This window comes from Bicyclus anynana, chromosome 19 (genome assembly GCF_947172395.1).
Source record: "Bicyclus anynana chromosome 19, ilBicAnyn1.1, whole genome shotgun sequence".
Classification (NCBI taxonomy): domain Eukaryota; kingdom Metazoa; phylum Arthropoda; class Insecta; order Lepidoptera; family Nymphalidae; genus Bicyclus; species Bicyclus anynana.
The window spans coordinates 14,315,068-14,329,825 of NC_069101.1; the positions used below are offsets into that span (position 1 = coordinate 14,315,068).

General features: G+C 34.9%; 1 protein-coding gene across 1 annotated transcript; it reads right to left on the minus strand.

The window, feature by feature from the left end:
• Positions 1–619: 619 nt before the first annotated feature.
• On the minus strand, positions 620–14,649 carry LOC112051829 (uncharacterized). The gene is made up of 6 exons (XM_024090630.2): positions 14,461–14,649; positions 12,952–13,113; positions 11,558–11,701; positions 7,787–7,976; positions 5,167–5,337; positions 620–4,879 (listed from the first exon to the last, which is right to left on the minus strand). The coding sequence occupies exons 1-6, from the start codon at positions 14,472–14,474 to the stop codon at positions 4,511–4,513; spliced, it is 1,050 nt and encodes a 349-aa protein (XP_023946398.1). The 5' UTR covers positions 14,475–14,649; the 3' UTR covers positions 620–4,510.
• Between the last annotated feature and the right edge of the window lie 109 nt (positions 14,650–14,758).

Consider the following 14,758-nt stretch of genomic DNA (forward strand, 5'->3'; position numbering starts at 1 on the left):
ACCTTCAATATGAGACGAAAAGTGAAGTAAGTACCTACTTCTCAGTAAAAATATATTTTGCATTAATTTGGTAGGTTAATAACAAATAAAAAAATTACAATAACAAATAAAAAAACAAAATATGATAAAATGCCAATTCATTTTATTATTTATTATTTTGTTTTTTCGTTCGATTAATTATTATTCTTATGATCTTAAAACTTATTACGATTTGGAAATGGAAGTCAAAACAGTTCAATTGGTTCTATGGTGAGCCAGTATTTGATTATTAAATAATATCATTTAATCTTTAAGAAATTTTAGGACTTAAGCCATCTATTGCTCATTTTGAAATTGACCAGCAATTAGGGTAGTAGATGTAGTTTTAGTTAGCATTTAGAAAAATACTAGCATATTAGCTGTTAGCTATTATAGCTGGCTATTCCGCTTGCACAATGCTGACCATTTTGATTTATTATATTATTATCATTAGTTACCATTTACTACATTGCTTACTCATTTGCAAAACTTCAGAATAGAACATTTAAGTGATGTTAGTTTAAGTTAACATTTCTCTGCACTTATAGATATCATTCTATATCATTTGTTGACAATAACTACTAAGAAATTAAACTAAAAATTCAGTAGAAAACATGTTTTATTAACTCACATCAAACTACCAAACATAAGTACATACAACTATATTATATTCATTAATCAACTCAGTTTCAACAAAATATAACAAAGGTTTTCCATATTAACATTTTCACAAACTGAATCTGCATATTTCAGAATTTATAGAACATAATTATCATGTTAGAAAATACAATTGTATAATGTACCACAACAGCAGCATTAGAAGTATTACAAATTATAATACATACAAAATGCAGACTACAATTTTAACTCAAATTCATAAAAATGTGTGTAATAAACAATATCATAGGTTTGGTCAAACATGCAGTTTTTGCTGTAATATAATCTACCACCAGGTACCCTGCGGTTTCACCAGCATAACTCTCATTTCCGTTGGGAATACATTTAGATTTGTAGTACATTTTTAATGTATTACTTGTGTCAAATAATACAACAATGTAATTTTTCTATTTAGTTATTTACTTATGGGACACACACACTGATCAATTTAAAAACTTTTTTGGCAGCACATTGTTCGTTCGTGTAAATTCTTTTAGTCAAAAGAGTATCCAATATTTCAGTACCTATACATATTTGTAATGATTTTGTTGCAGGACAAACATAGTGAAAAATTACACAAAAATTAAACAAGATTGTTCGTTTAGTTCGGCCAGTATGTCACAAGACTCCAGTAAGTGTTACAACACAGTCAAAGATACCATAAATTTCTTTAGTAGTATCACTATACCTACCCGAAGAATCACTCGCAGTGCAAGTAAGATATGGTTTAGGGACTTCATTATACTAGAGGACTATAGATGTATGCCTCTACTTGGTGATGAGGAAGGAGTTCCACACTGGGAGGTTCATGTTGTTAAACTTAGCATAGTTTTTAAATAAGACATTATTATGACTAATTAGTTTCGAACAACCAGTGTGTTCTAAAAGTCCAAATCAATTGAAAGTATTATTTAAAAAATATAGTTCTGTCTTATAATGTTCCTTGTGTTAAGTAAAATAAGATTTTTGATATTTTATTTCATATTTTCAAGTTAGTTGTTCAGTCTCCTAGGTATAATGTATTAAGCTATGCCTGAATGACAGAGACCAGAGATCACATTTATGGAATCTGTAGCACACATAGTTTAATGTGTCTTAAGTTCTAGTGGTCACATTCATGTCTTTCAATGGTCATTTCTCATTACTTAGGATGTGTACCAACATATTATTTGTACCATTAGCAGCAGTCTGTAGGAGCCCTTAGCCCAAGGTAGTCAAAGTTTTTTTTTTTTTGTAAACCTGTTGCTTAGCAACAGTTATTGTTGTTGGTCATTAGATTTAATTTTTTTGTTTCTGTTATGTAAGGAAGAATAAGTTAATAGTATATTAATTAAATTTTATCTGCCCAATAAATGTCTGAGACTTTGGGGCATATAGTTCCTATATTATGATGACTGAATAGTATAGCCATATAGTATTGTTGTCTTTGAAAAATTAAGTCTTTAAGATTGTAGCCAAGATAAGTAATTTTTTTTAGACATTTATTATGTCAGCTTTTTCCCCAATAAGTGTCCCATAGCAGAGTTTGGGTCTTTTTTATCACTTTACTATAAGTCAAATGACAAAGACATTTGTGAATAAGCTATCAGCAGTTGGTGGTGAAATCAGCCCTCAGTGTAAGAATGTGGTTATATACAAATCCCAAAATATTATTTATCAAGTTATTTCGTTCTTGGTTGATTTAATATTTGGTTGGTTACTGTTCTAATGGTTCCAAGCTCAAATACCAATTTTTTTTTCTAGTTATTTAATATTTGGTTTAGTATGGGTTGGTTACTGTTCCAGTGGTTCCAAGCTCAAATACCAAAAAATATTTTTCAAGTTATTTAGTACTAGGTTAATTTAGTATTTGATTTATTATGGGTTGGTTACTGTTCCAATGGTTCCAAGCTCAAATACCAAAAAAAATTTTTTAAGTTTTTAGTACTTGGTTAATTTAGTATTTGGTTTAGTATTACTAGATTACTGTTTCAGTGGTTCCAAGCTCAAATACCAAAATTTTTTTTTCAAGTTATTTAGTACTTGGTTAATTAAGTATTTGGTTTGGTATTGATTGGTTACTGTTTCAATGGTTCCAAGCTCATGTCAAGATATAACAATTTTAATAAGTAGTATTAGTATGTCACTTTGCAGCAAGTTAAGTACAATACATACTTACTTTATTAAGTTTCTTAGTTAATGTTACATTTTAAATTTTATTACTTATAGTTGTTACACATGACATACTTTTTTGACTATATTCTATGTTTTTCATTAAAGATTTGTTTTTTCTTATTATTAGTTAAGGTAACATGTATTTTTAATATGTACTTATATCAATTACATTGAAACATTGTTTTCTATAAAAGATAACATTCCATCTTAATTTAACATATTTTTTGTTTTGAATTACTTTGTACTTTTTGCAAACCATTGTTAAGTTTGTTACATAACTTTAGACACTTTGTAATTTTTAATTTTTGAAGCTAAAATGACCATTAAATTTTGAATAGTATACATATAAGAAAGTTTAGACTATTGCCATTTTTCGAAAGAAATACAGTAAAAATAATGTCGTAAACATCACATAATTATCAGTTTTTAGATAAGTTTATGTTTCTTTATGCTCCAACAGATGTTGATTTTCTGTTAAATTATAGTTCTACCTTCAATAATCTCTTTTGTTTTTATTTTTTAATTGTAGCTTATAAGAAATGGGCACCTAAAACAATCCTCACCACACAAAGTGTTTATTAACCATTATTCCTAAAGTGAAAAAATCTATTATTACAACTTTGTTTTAATATAGGCTATAAAATGACGTAGGTATATTTTATTTTATTATTATTGCAATTCAAGCGTTTTAGATTACATCACCTCAAATTAAAGAATCCCTCATAGGAAGATAGGATATAGAAGAAATAAGGGATCCCTCATAGAATTAATTAAACCCCGTGCCTCGTTGAGTACGTAAAACCATCAGACTATGAGACTGAGGGGAAAAGAGAGTCAACATGTGCTTGTCTTAATATCTTGCTTAATATCTCCTGCGTACATGGTTAATCTCAACATGAGATTAGCCGCCGTGGTCGAATCGTTCGGGAGCATATTATTATTGTTAATACATGGTCTATAAAAATATGTTCTAATCTCATATAGTATTTGTTAAACCCGTTTATCATTTATTACTCGTATAACTATTATTAACTAGGAATATTTATTATATAAGGCCTTCTAAATCTTCTAGATTACTAGAATCTTTAATAACTCCATTAGCTTTAATAGACACCAGCCATATTGATAGAGGATTCGAGTCATTTACGGCGTCTATGATTGCTAAAATTTCAAGTTTCTATTTTACCCGTGATTTCATGTGTAGATCATTTTATCATTCCCGAACCTGCGGGGATTTTCTGAAATTATTCTAAGTAGGTAAATGGTCTCGCAACAAGAAGTATTCACATTTGAAAAAGCTCTTAAGTCAAGCTTTTTGTATTTGGCATCAAAATACCCATTTTCTATATAAGTTTCCCCCTTGCATTATCTCCACAGCTTTGTGCGTGAAATTTAATACTTCCTGGATAAGTAGCAATGTTCAGTTCCAAGTTCTAATTTATTTCTATACCAAAATACATCAAAATCACTCCAGCGGTTTAAAGGTAACCGACTTTCACATTTATAATATTAATATACTCTAAGATTTAAATGGAGGAAATCTGTATTTCGACGATTTCTATTTCATCTACTCCCGCTTTTTTGCGAGATCACATTCACAAGGGTTTATCATTATGAAACAGTTGCAAAACATTGATATGTATAAGTGTAGCAAGTACAAAATGAACCATTCCAAAAATTATTAATTCTCCTTAAAGTCGCTAATACCGCTAAAAGTGCAACCAGAATGCTGGATAATGTGGGTAGCCGTGTATATCCCACATTTGACACATACATCCCAAGGTTTGCCCAACACCATTTGGCTTAAGAATCCCCCCGTGAAAGCATCGCCAGCGCCATTTGTATCTACTATTTGTTCTCTAGAAAGTTCTGTCACAGGAATGAGCATTATTTTTGTCCCCTCCACAAGTATCACCGGATCTTTTCCCTGGGTTATAACCACCACTCGCTCCCTAGATGATTTAAGTTTGGGCAGTGCCGCTATTTCTAACGCGATCTTTTTTAAGTCCGTCTCAGCTATGTTAAAAGCTTTGGCGAATGCGTCCGCTTCCTGTAAAATAAATGTTTTAACTGATAAAGTTGTTAGATACGCCCGTGCAACTTACCGGCGAATCATTGACTTGAAAATAATAATAAATTAGGATACATTAGATTGATCAAAAAGTCACGTTTTCGGTCCTTCGAGCCGAATATTATGTTTTGACTGAACTTAATATTCCTTAAAAGCATGAGCCATCAATCATTTATTCTTTATCTGTCTACCTATTAAAGTTCATGGCCTCCCGACTCAGTTAATAACGTCCTAACTATAGTGGTTCTAAAACAGTTCCTACTCACCGATTCATTGCCGAATAACACATCAACATAGGGCAGTAACTTCTGCAGCGGTTCCTTAAAGAACTGCGACACGAAGGGCGCACTCAAGTTCATAATGAACGTGTGTCCGCCGGTGTGCGCACGGTCTGCTAACAGCATTATGGACTCTGGAGACACCGCTACGAAGAAACCCTGGAAATTATGACATTGAGAATTAGAAGCAATGTAATATTCAAACCCAAAGGACTAGTAGTACGAGATCCGGCATCAGAAATATATACCCTCATCTGTTATTCATTAAGGATAAGAAATAAATGATTGAAAATATTCACATTGGCACATGGCACATTGGTTGCCTAGATAATTTTTCATGATTAAATTTTGTAATTATTTAATCTCCTTTACTCAGTAAAAAATAGTACACTAGTTAATAAAATTTACCCAAAAGAATTGAAAACGTAAAGGTTCTATGCTTTCACACTGTAACTGTGGGGTTGCCAGATATAAACAGTTAACCAGTTTTTTATACCTTCATCAGTTATTTTGTTAGTCAATTGAAAGTTTATTTTAACTGTATTAGGTTGCCTTTGTTCATGGTTTTCTAGATTTTGTATGAAAAATGTGTTTGGCCACAATTTAACTAAGCAACTTATTTGCAATGTGTCACTATGACTATTTTCTATCATTTATTTCTTACTAGTGAACTTCGTCAGCGTGAACTTCAGTTTTTCACAAATCCTGCGGGAACCATAGATTTTTCGTGGATAAAAAGTTTCAGCCAAATCGCTACAATAGTAGCGGCGTTAAAGAGTAACAAACATACTTCCATACAAACTTTCGCGTTTATAATATTAGTAGGAACCCAAATAAATATCAGAGACGGGTATATATTTCTAATGTCGGGTCTTAGACGATAGTGACATTAGTGGCGATGACTTTTATCACCTTATTGGCATGGCAGTATCTATATGAATGGTTAAACCAGTGAATAGATTTTGTATATTAATCATTAAAAGATCTTGCCTAATGTGTTTATATTTAAACACAATATTGGTAAGCAAGTTACATTAAAACCAAGCCAAACGCTCGACGTCTGTTACCAACACCTTTGCCAGTAGCATCGAGTGAACGTCAAGAGACACGAGTGCCAAAATGCCATGCACCATGAAATTTTGCGTTTATCATATTACATAACAGCTTCGGTCTGTTTACGGTCACAAGATTTTTATTTATTAACCCCCGACGCAAAAAGAGGGGTGTTATAAGTTTGACGTGTCTGTCTGTCTGTCTGTGGCACCATAACTCCCGGAATATTAAAGGTGTTTTTAGACATGTTTGATGAAAATCGATTGAACCGATTAAAAGTTTTGATGGTAAAAGTGAGGAAGAATAACCGAATGTCTGCAAATATACCCGAGTGGGGTCTCCAATGAAAATGCACTGAAAGAGAATATTGATGACTAGATCGATAGTGTTATTAATAATTTCATGACCTTCGGGGGTTTTTCAATTTCATGTTATTGCCAATAGGGTGGTATTTAGCCTCGGCCGGTGTCTACCACCAGACGTACCAACTGATTTAGAAAATATAAAACCCTAAACCATACTGAATGAGATAACCTTGTTTTCTTCTCTAATCAAGTGGAGCTGACATATTTGTTCATAGTCACTATACTCCTGATATTAGCCCGATCTCCGCAACTACATACAAAAGTAGTGTAGATAATTGACTTGGTCACGGTAAGCCAATACAATAGTGGTACTGTTATAAGAACAATCGTTTATCGTTTATTAATGATTCCAGTTACTATATCCATTTCAATATTAAGATTACAATTGAATGGGAGCTATGAAGGAATTCTGAAATTCATGCCTTGAAAAAATCAGAGAAGCTAGTAATCGCGAAGGTTCTGAATGAAATAAGATGAAGGGGTGACGGGGCGTGGCTTTTGGCGTAGCCAATTACTTGACATCCTTGGATATACGGCTATGTTACAAATAACTACCACGCTGAGTTGTATTTACAGTAGCTCATATCGAAGATATGTGATTCTATAGATATAAATATTTATAAAGAACTTTACTTTCTTTATGATTTGCAGTAGGCATCAGATGCGCATCACGACTTATATTGCGTCTAGATTAGAAGAAAAACGTCGTTATCGAAAATACCGCTCTCTGTTTTGCCCCATCGCACCGAATGCGCTATCGGTTGATATTTGTATCTCATCTAGATATAGGTCTTGCTGCGCCTCTTAAGTTTATAGATGTACATTGACAGTGGTAGTTGACGCAGGCAATGTAATTTTTAGAGGCGAACAATGCTATAAAGTAAAGTCTGTATAATATACCCTAGAACATTACCAAGTACAGACGACGTCCGTCAGGTAATGATGGTGTGATGAAAAAATCGCACTAAAAACATTTTCATGTAAAGTAAAGCCAATGCGAAAGTAAAACACGTTATGAGGCAGTGCACGACGCCAGCTAGATGGTCCGACGACATTAAGAAGGTAGAGCGAATTGGCTGGATGAGGAAGGCGGAGGATAGTGTGTGGTGGCTCGCTGTCGGAAAGACCTATGTCCAGCAGTGGACAGATAAGGCTGGTCCTATAGTTTAGTCACAGTGTCAGTCACTTACAGAGGCGTAGAAGTACTTGGCGCTCTCGATGCTCTTTTTACACTCGGGCTTGTCCAGGTGGTCGGGGGTGAACTTCTGCGCGGCGGCGAGGTTGGCGCACAGCGAGCGGTGCGTGCCCGTCACCAGCACGGCGCACGTGCCTGTCGGCGCCTGTTCCGACACCTGGTAGTGGACTGTCACTCCTTCCGACCTGTGGAAACATCATCTTGTCAATGACTGGCGGATGCAACCATGTCGGCGCCGCCCCCGACACCTGTTAGCCTAGTAGGCCTAGTAGCATCGATGCCAGGCCTACTCGTAGGAGAATGTGATGTCTTCCGACCTGTGGGAACATCCTCTTACAAGGGATGCCCCACGATTAAGTTAAATAGCCGCTGGAAAAATCTTTTAAACATAAAAATTTAAGCGACTCCAAAGATGCATTACTCCACTCCAGTTACGTACGTACGTACGTACGTACACGTACTCCAGTTTCAGAGAGATATTTGGTTTCCGCAATCTCAAATGCTTGTGTAGTTCCCGTTCCCAAGGGAATACAGGAATGAATTTATACCCTGTGACATTTACAACATCCGATGTTCCGATCTAAAAGTTATTTTTAGGTTGCCTATTTAATTTTAAGGAAATAATGAAAATGGTACGAGCTACACTCGAAGTATTTTTGCGTGGTCGAATTAGAAATGAGCGGGCGGGACACATAGTTCGAAGAGCCGATGGGCGTTGAGGTCCCAAGGCGCTGGAATGGCGAACCCGCACTAGTAAGCGCAGTGTCGGTCGACCCCTCACCAGGTGGACTGACGACATCGCAGACATTCGCTGGATGCAGGCGGCTCAGGATCGAGATGTTTGGAAGTCCCTAAAAAAGGTCTGTGTCCTGCAGTGGACGTCCATCGGCTAATATGATGATGATGGTGCATAACCTGCGTCTCAAGTCGATGGTCAAGGCACAGGACACTTTGTAAGACGTTTCCTAGCATGTCATGCGCAGTAGGTATTGCTGTAAACAGGCGATAAATATATCCACTTACATCCAGGTTGGCCTAAATTCTTATTTTTATTTTTCTATGCCGAACGTAACTTAATATTATTATCAGTAGTAGATACCTTGAGAGAACAACCTTGACTGTCAATTCTTTCAATTATTATCTACCGCCGATATAATTGAACTTGTTAATGAAAAGGATTGAAGGGTACGCGGCTTTGTAATACTAGTAGTACTAATATAAGATAATCAGACACCGCACTATGAGCTATTTAAATATATATAAAAGAAAGTCGTACTCCAGAACGGCTGAACCGATTTGGCTGAAAATTGGTGGAGGTAGCTTAGAGCCAGGAGCCGGACATAGGATACTTCGGGTAGGGGTATGGGTAGAGAAGCGTAAGGTAGAAGTAGGTTTTCACGCGGACGAAGTCCGCTTGTATATTTATAAAGATACTTGGTGAAGTGTCGTTAATTTAGTATTCATTATCATCATCATCACTGGTGGACATAGGTCTTTTGTAGGAACTTAATGACAGGAGTCGATTAAATTCGGAAAGCGCAGGTTTTCCGATGCAGGGGTCGCCATTCTAGTACCATGGGACCCTGACAGCTATCGGCTCTTCTAAGTATGTGCCCCACCGCCACTTCAGCTTTGCGACTCGTTGGGCTATATCGGTAAGTTTGGTTTTCTGGGAATCTCCCAGAAACTGACTCAGAGCTATCTTATGACGTCCATAGTAGCGAATTTACTGTTAATATATCAACGTTTCACTCTTGAAAGTTTGCCGCGATTCACGATAATAGTCCATATTATGAACGCCATAAGGCATCTGTCACCCGCACAATGCTACAGCCCACAAAGTATAGGTCCTAAACAATATGAGAATCAGCTTAGTTTCATGTTTGCTTCCATGTATCTTTGTAATTTATTTCAACCGCAACTCTCTCATTTGCTAATCACGATTGCAGCGCTAGGCTTAATTAATCCTTTACGAATTCTTAATAGCCAGTGATTACGTACGTTTGTTATAAGTCAATAATATTATTAACGCTAATAATAATTGAGTCTTTTGTTGCGACGTGACTAAGTCGATTAATATTTAACGACTAATTGTAGGGGAGCCCGGAATGCTAAATTTGCAGTTACTAAAGCGTCATGGATTCCTATTAGATTTAGTAGATTAGATGATAGGAAATATAAATGGTTATTATATGCAGACAGAAAGGCAATTTTGATTACTTCGGCTTATTGGAATTATCAAAAAACATTAGCGTTTATTTTTGAGATTATTTACTTCAAAATAAGTAAAAAATTAACCACGCTTGTGGCTCGGATACTGAAATATAAGAGTTTTTACTTTGTAACTTTGGAAAGCTCCCATTTCATTAAGTACATTAAAATTACGTACGTTAGATTTTCGATATGCATACATTTTAGCTATCAACTAATCCACTTTATCCTTATCTGACGTGCTAGATGAGTAGGTATTTTTAAAGTTACTTTTTTTTGGTTGCCTAAACGAACCCACTAACATAAGCTCATACTTGGTGGAGGTACTCTACTACGTGCAAGGTATAGTCTCTTATTTTTAAATGCCGCGCTCGAGTAACTGCAAAAATCTCCTCTTCGGCTCCTCTACTATAATAGGTAGGGGACTCTGGTGGGTATGGTCGGTACAGGCTTTTCTTCGGCATTTACGTTGAACATATGAGCTTGCTTCAAGAACGAGTGCTTTTTTAGGATTCCGTACCGCTGAGGAAAAAACTGAACCCTTATAGGATCACTTTGTTGTCCGTCTGTCTGTCGATCTGTCTGGCTGTCCGTCCGTCCGTACTAATAAAACACAAAAACTAAAACTATAAACACAGTCGTGACTTAAAGATGGTAGGTACGAAATCAACCATCGCGGTTAAACAAACATATCGTATCCTCAAATTACGGAACCAAAGGTGGGAGAATCCAACTCGCACTTGTCCGGTTTGTCTTAATATGGTCAAATATTAGTATCATAGTTTACATAACTGTTCTCTCAACAAAACTGACGCACATGGACGCGAGTAAACTGATAAGATAGCGCGGGCAAAAGTTATCACCATACTCTCAACTTATCATCTATTACAGCAACAAGGTGTTTTTGGTAAATCTATCTTTTAGTGAATTGAAAATTGAAATCGTTGATGACTTTGCATGATGATATTAAATATTTTTGAAATTGATAAAAAAAGATAGCCCAGTGGATATGACTTCTGCCTCCGATTCCGGAGGGTGTAGGTTCGAATCCGATCCGGGGCATGCGCCTACCACTTTTTAGTTGTGTGCATTTTAAGAAATTAAAATATCAAGTGTCTCAAACGGTGAAGGAATCTCATCATTAGGAAACCTGCATACCAGAGAATTTTCTTAATCCACATTGTGCCAGCATGGTATTGGCCTAATCCCTCTCACTCTGAGAGGAGACTCGAGCTCTGCAGTGAGCCGAATATGGGTTGATACCATAAAAGAAAAACCCAGTCAAGCGTGATCATCACTGCCGCGCCGATGATTGCGTACAATTACAATAATTAGATACTCACAATTAGATAGACATACCCTAAATTATGCCATGTTATTTGTTTTATAGTCTTGTTGCCAACTTCCTAAATTATGTATTTATGATCTTTTTATGGAAACTTAATTGGCTTAAGTGTTTCTTAAATGTGTATAATATTGTTTTCATGTTAATGCTGTCTGTTTCCTAAATAAATATGAAAAATTTTGCTGTGAATATACAAAAAGTGATACTTACGTAGCTCTTTCTCTCAATATCTTGGCATAATTGTCATTGCCTACACAACCAAAGTATGTGCAAACATTGGGTATTTTCAATATCCATTGTGCCACTCGTAGGGTGTTCTGTACACTGCCTCCCGCTATGAATTCTGCAGGGTAACTAAAAATATATTGATATTTTTATTAACCTCAATATAACAAAAAAATATATTGATATTTTTATTAATTACAAAATAAGAAATTAATTGTTAATAACAGTTACATGGAATAAACTTTAGTTAGTACAATATGCTCACAAACTTTCTCTCAAAAAACTCACAAAAATTCATGGCTAGTAAGAAAATGAATATGTATTGACGAAAAAGTTTTACTTATACATTTACATTTTGTAAAAAATAAACACGTAAGATACGATGTCGTGTAGAAACCGAAAAGGGGTGTGGATTTTCATCCTTCTCCTAACAAGTTAGCCCGCTTCCATCTTAGGCTGCATCATCACTTACCATCAGGTGATATTGTAGTCAAGGGCTAACTTGTAAAGATTAAAAAAAAAAAAAAAAAATTCAACTCTAAATTAAGAAACTTAAGTTCTTTTTTTGAACTATAACAAATAACATATTTTTTATTTTCAGTCAATATCTTACTTTCCAATAATGTAAGAAATTTGTTACGGTGCCATATTTTTATACAATATTTTACACTATATAAATGTTTGTTTAGAACACGCCCCTAGGTATGGAGTATTCAAAACTAAAAATGACGGATGCAAATTCCAAAGTATTCATTATTCCGTGATTAAATCCGTGCAGTTACACAAATCCAACAGAAAACTCTTTCAACTCACCCCCTAAATCAGAGCAACACCAAATTTCTTTGTGAGTACAGTTTTCAGTGGGTCTGGGTGATGTTGTCACATGGATTCAGATAATAGAAAAGCACATTAGATTAATTACTAAGCAATTAATACTTTATCCATGAAACAGAGGCACAATTATCCGCCCACTTTAATATGACGCGAGTATATTAAAGTGGGCGGATGATTGTGCCTCTGAGTATATGTCATTAAGTTTAAAATTGCATAGTAACCTTGACTTAAACAATTGAATATAAAAAATGTTTAAATCTTTGCAACTGCAAGTATTAATGCCCTCAGGTTTATGTTGATGACTTTACAACAGGGTCTGTAGCCATGTGGGACGTCGATTCTCTTTCTACAAACGCTAACGCTTCGTAAATTAAAAAATGACATTCATGACCGACATGTCACATGATCAAGCTGTCGATCAGATTGTATCTGTCATTCCCATACATTTTAAGTTTTGAAGTGTTAGTGTTTTTAGAAAGAGAATCGACGTGCCATATGGTTAGAGGCTCTGATTTGTAGAAGTATTAGAAAAAAAAATGGCATACTTATCAATAAGCTCTTGGTACAGAGGCATGTGTTTGTCTTCAGCCATGATTGCATCATCTGGTTGGAGGCCATATTTCACGAGCAGGTCGTTATCAACACAAGCTGATATGTCCAGCAGTGGGTTCCCAATGCCCACCAGCAAGTCCTTGCCGCAGGGACAACTGGAAAAAATGTTTATTATTTTGAAGTGAAAACTTCTTTAGCCACATTGGGCACATTTTAGTAGGGGAAAATCTTATGGGTTAGCATCACCAACAGCAGTATATAAGTCTTCACTTCTATCAGTCACCACAGTTATTTTTATGGCCGACAATAATCACACAATCATCATCATTGTCATATCAGCCGATGGACATCCACTCCAGGTCATAGGCCTTTTGTAGGGACTTCCAAACATCACAATTCTTAGCTGTCTGCATCCAGCGAATCCCTGTGACTCACTTGATGTTGTCAGTCCACAGTTGGGGGTCAACCAAAACTGCACTTTCTAGTGTGGGGTCGCCATTCCAGCACCTTGGGATCCCAACGTCCATCACACAATAAAAAGAATTTTGTATAAAAGCTAAGCAATATTGTTCTTGATTTTTTTTCTTATTGCACTTTTGTGCACTTAATACAAATTTAAAAACTGTTTACCTTATATGATCTATAATTTAAAGCTGTAGTTATGATTGTAATAAACAAGCAATTTATAACTAAGTAGTTTAAAAATATACAGGTATTGCCTGCTTTAGCCTATTCTAACAAATTATTGAATCAATAACTCCCAGGGGGCAGATCCACCATCCATCTAGCCAAATAGTCCTTGGATTCCATTCCCAGAAGTTGAACTATTATTATATCCTCTCCCAGCACCTCTTCGCTATCAATTTGAGGAGAAATGAGTATATTGGCCATGTTGAAAAAAATACATAATATCATATTTTTTTAATCTTCAGTCTCTTCAGTTTTATATTATCTATATAGTAGTTTTAGGTACTTAATTTAGTTTTTAGGTAGTTATTACTGTTTTAGTGGGTGGAAATAATTTTACATTTATAACAAAAGCCTCAGTAATAAAATATCTCATAATTTTCAGTATTCCTTCTACATATAATATAATACTCCTAAATACCAATAAACTAATATCAAACTAAGCCATTCATGGTTCATAAGCTCATTACCTATGTATTGTGATTCTGAGTGAGAAATAGCTAAATATTATATTTGTGGTTCATTTATTAATTTAATTAATTATTGAATTAACTGTGGAAATAATATTATAATTACATTTTTCTATCTATTATAACTAATCAAACAAGTAAGTAACCTTATTAAATTTCTGCCTAGCGCGCTAAAATATTTACTTGCAAAATTAAAAATAAATAGACATAGTCTTTATTAAAATGACCATTGCTCGTGTGTAGCTGTGAATATAAATGTGGGTTAAACCAACCGCTGTTGTTCATGCAAATAAATTAACCGGGAAAGGAAGTGTAATGAGTCTACTAAGCAAAAATTTTGCTTACCCAGAATCCACCATTATGTAATGTTTTTAAACAAAAACTGGACTTATATGAAAACTTTGGAATTTTTGTATGAATTTGAAATTAATTAAATAAAATTTATCCTGTCGCGCAACAATTCACCACATGGTTTTTATTATAACCGCAAAACGTGTCCTCACCGCGATATTTCAACGAAGAATACCTAAAATTTTTTTGCAATTTGTATTTACGTTTGCTGTCATTTTCATGCCATAAATTGTCACTGTCAATGTCATTGATAAAGGTTTTTGTTCTATAGTTACACGGTTTCGAGCTCTAG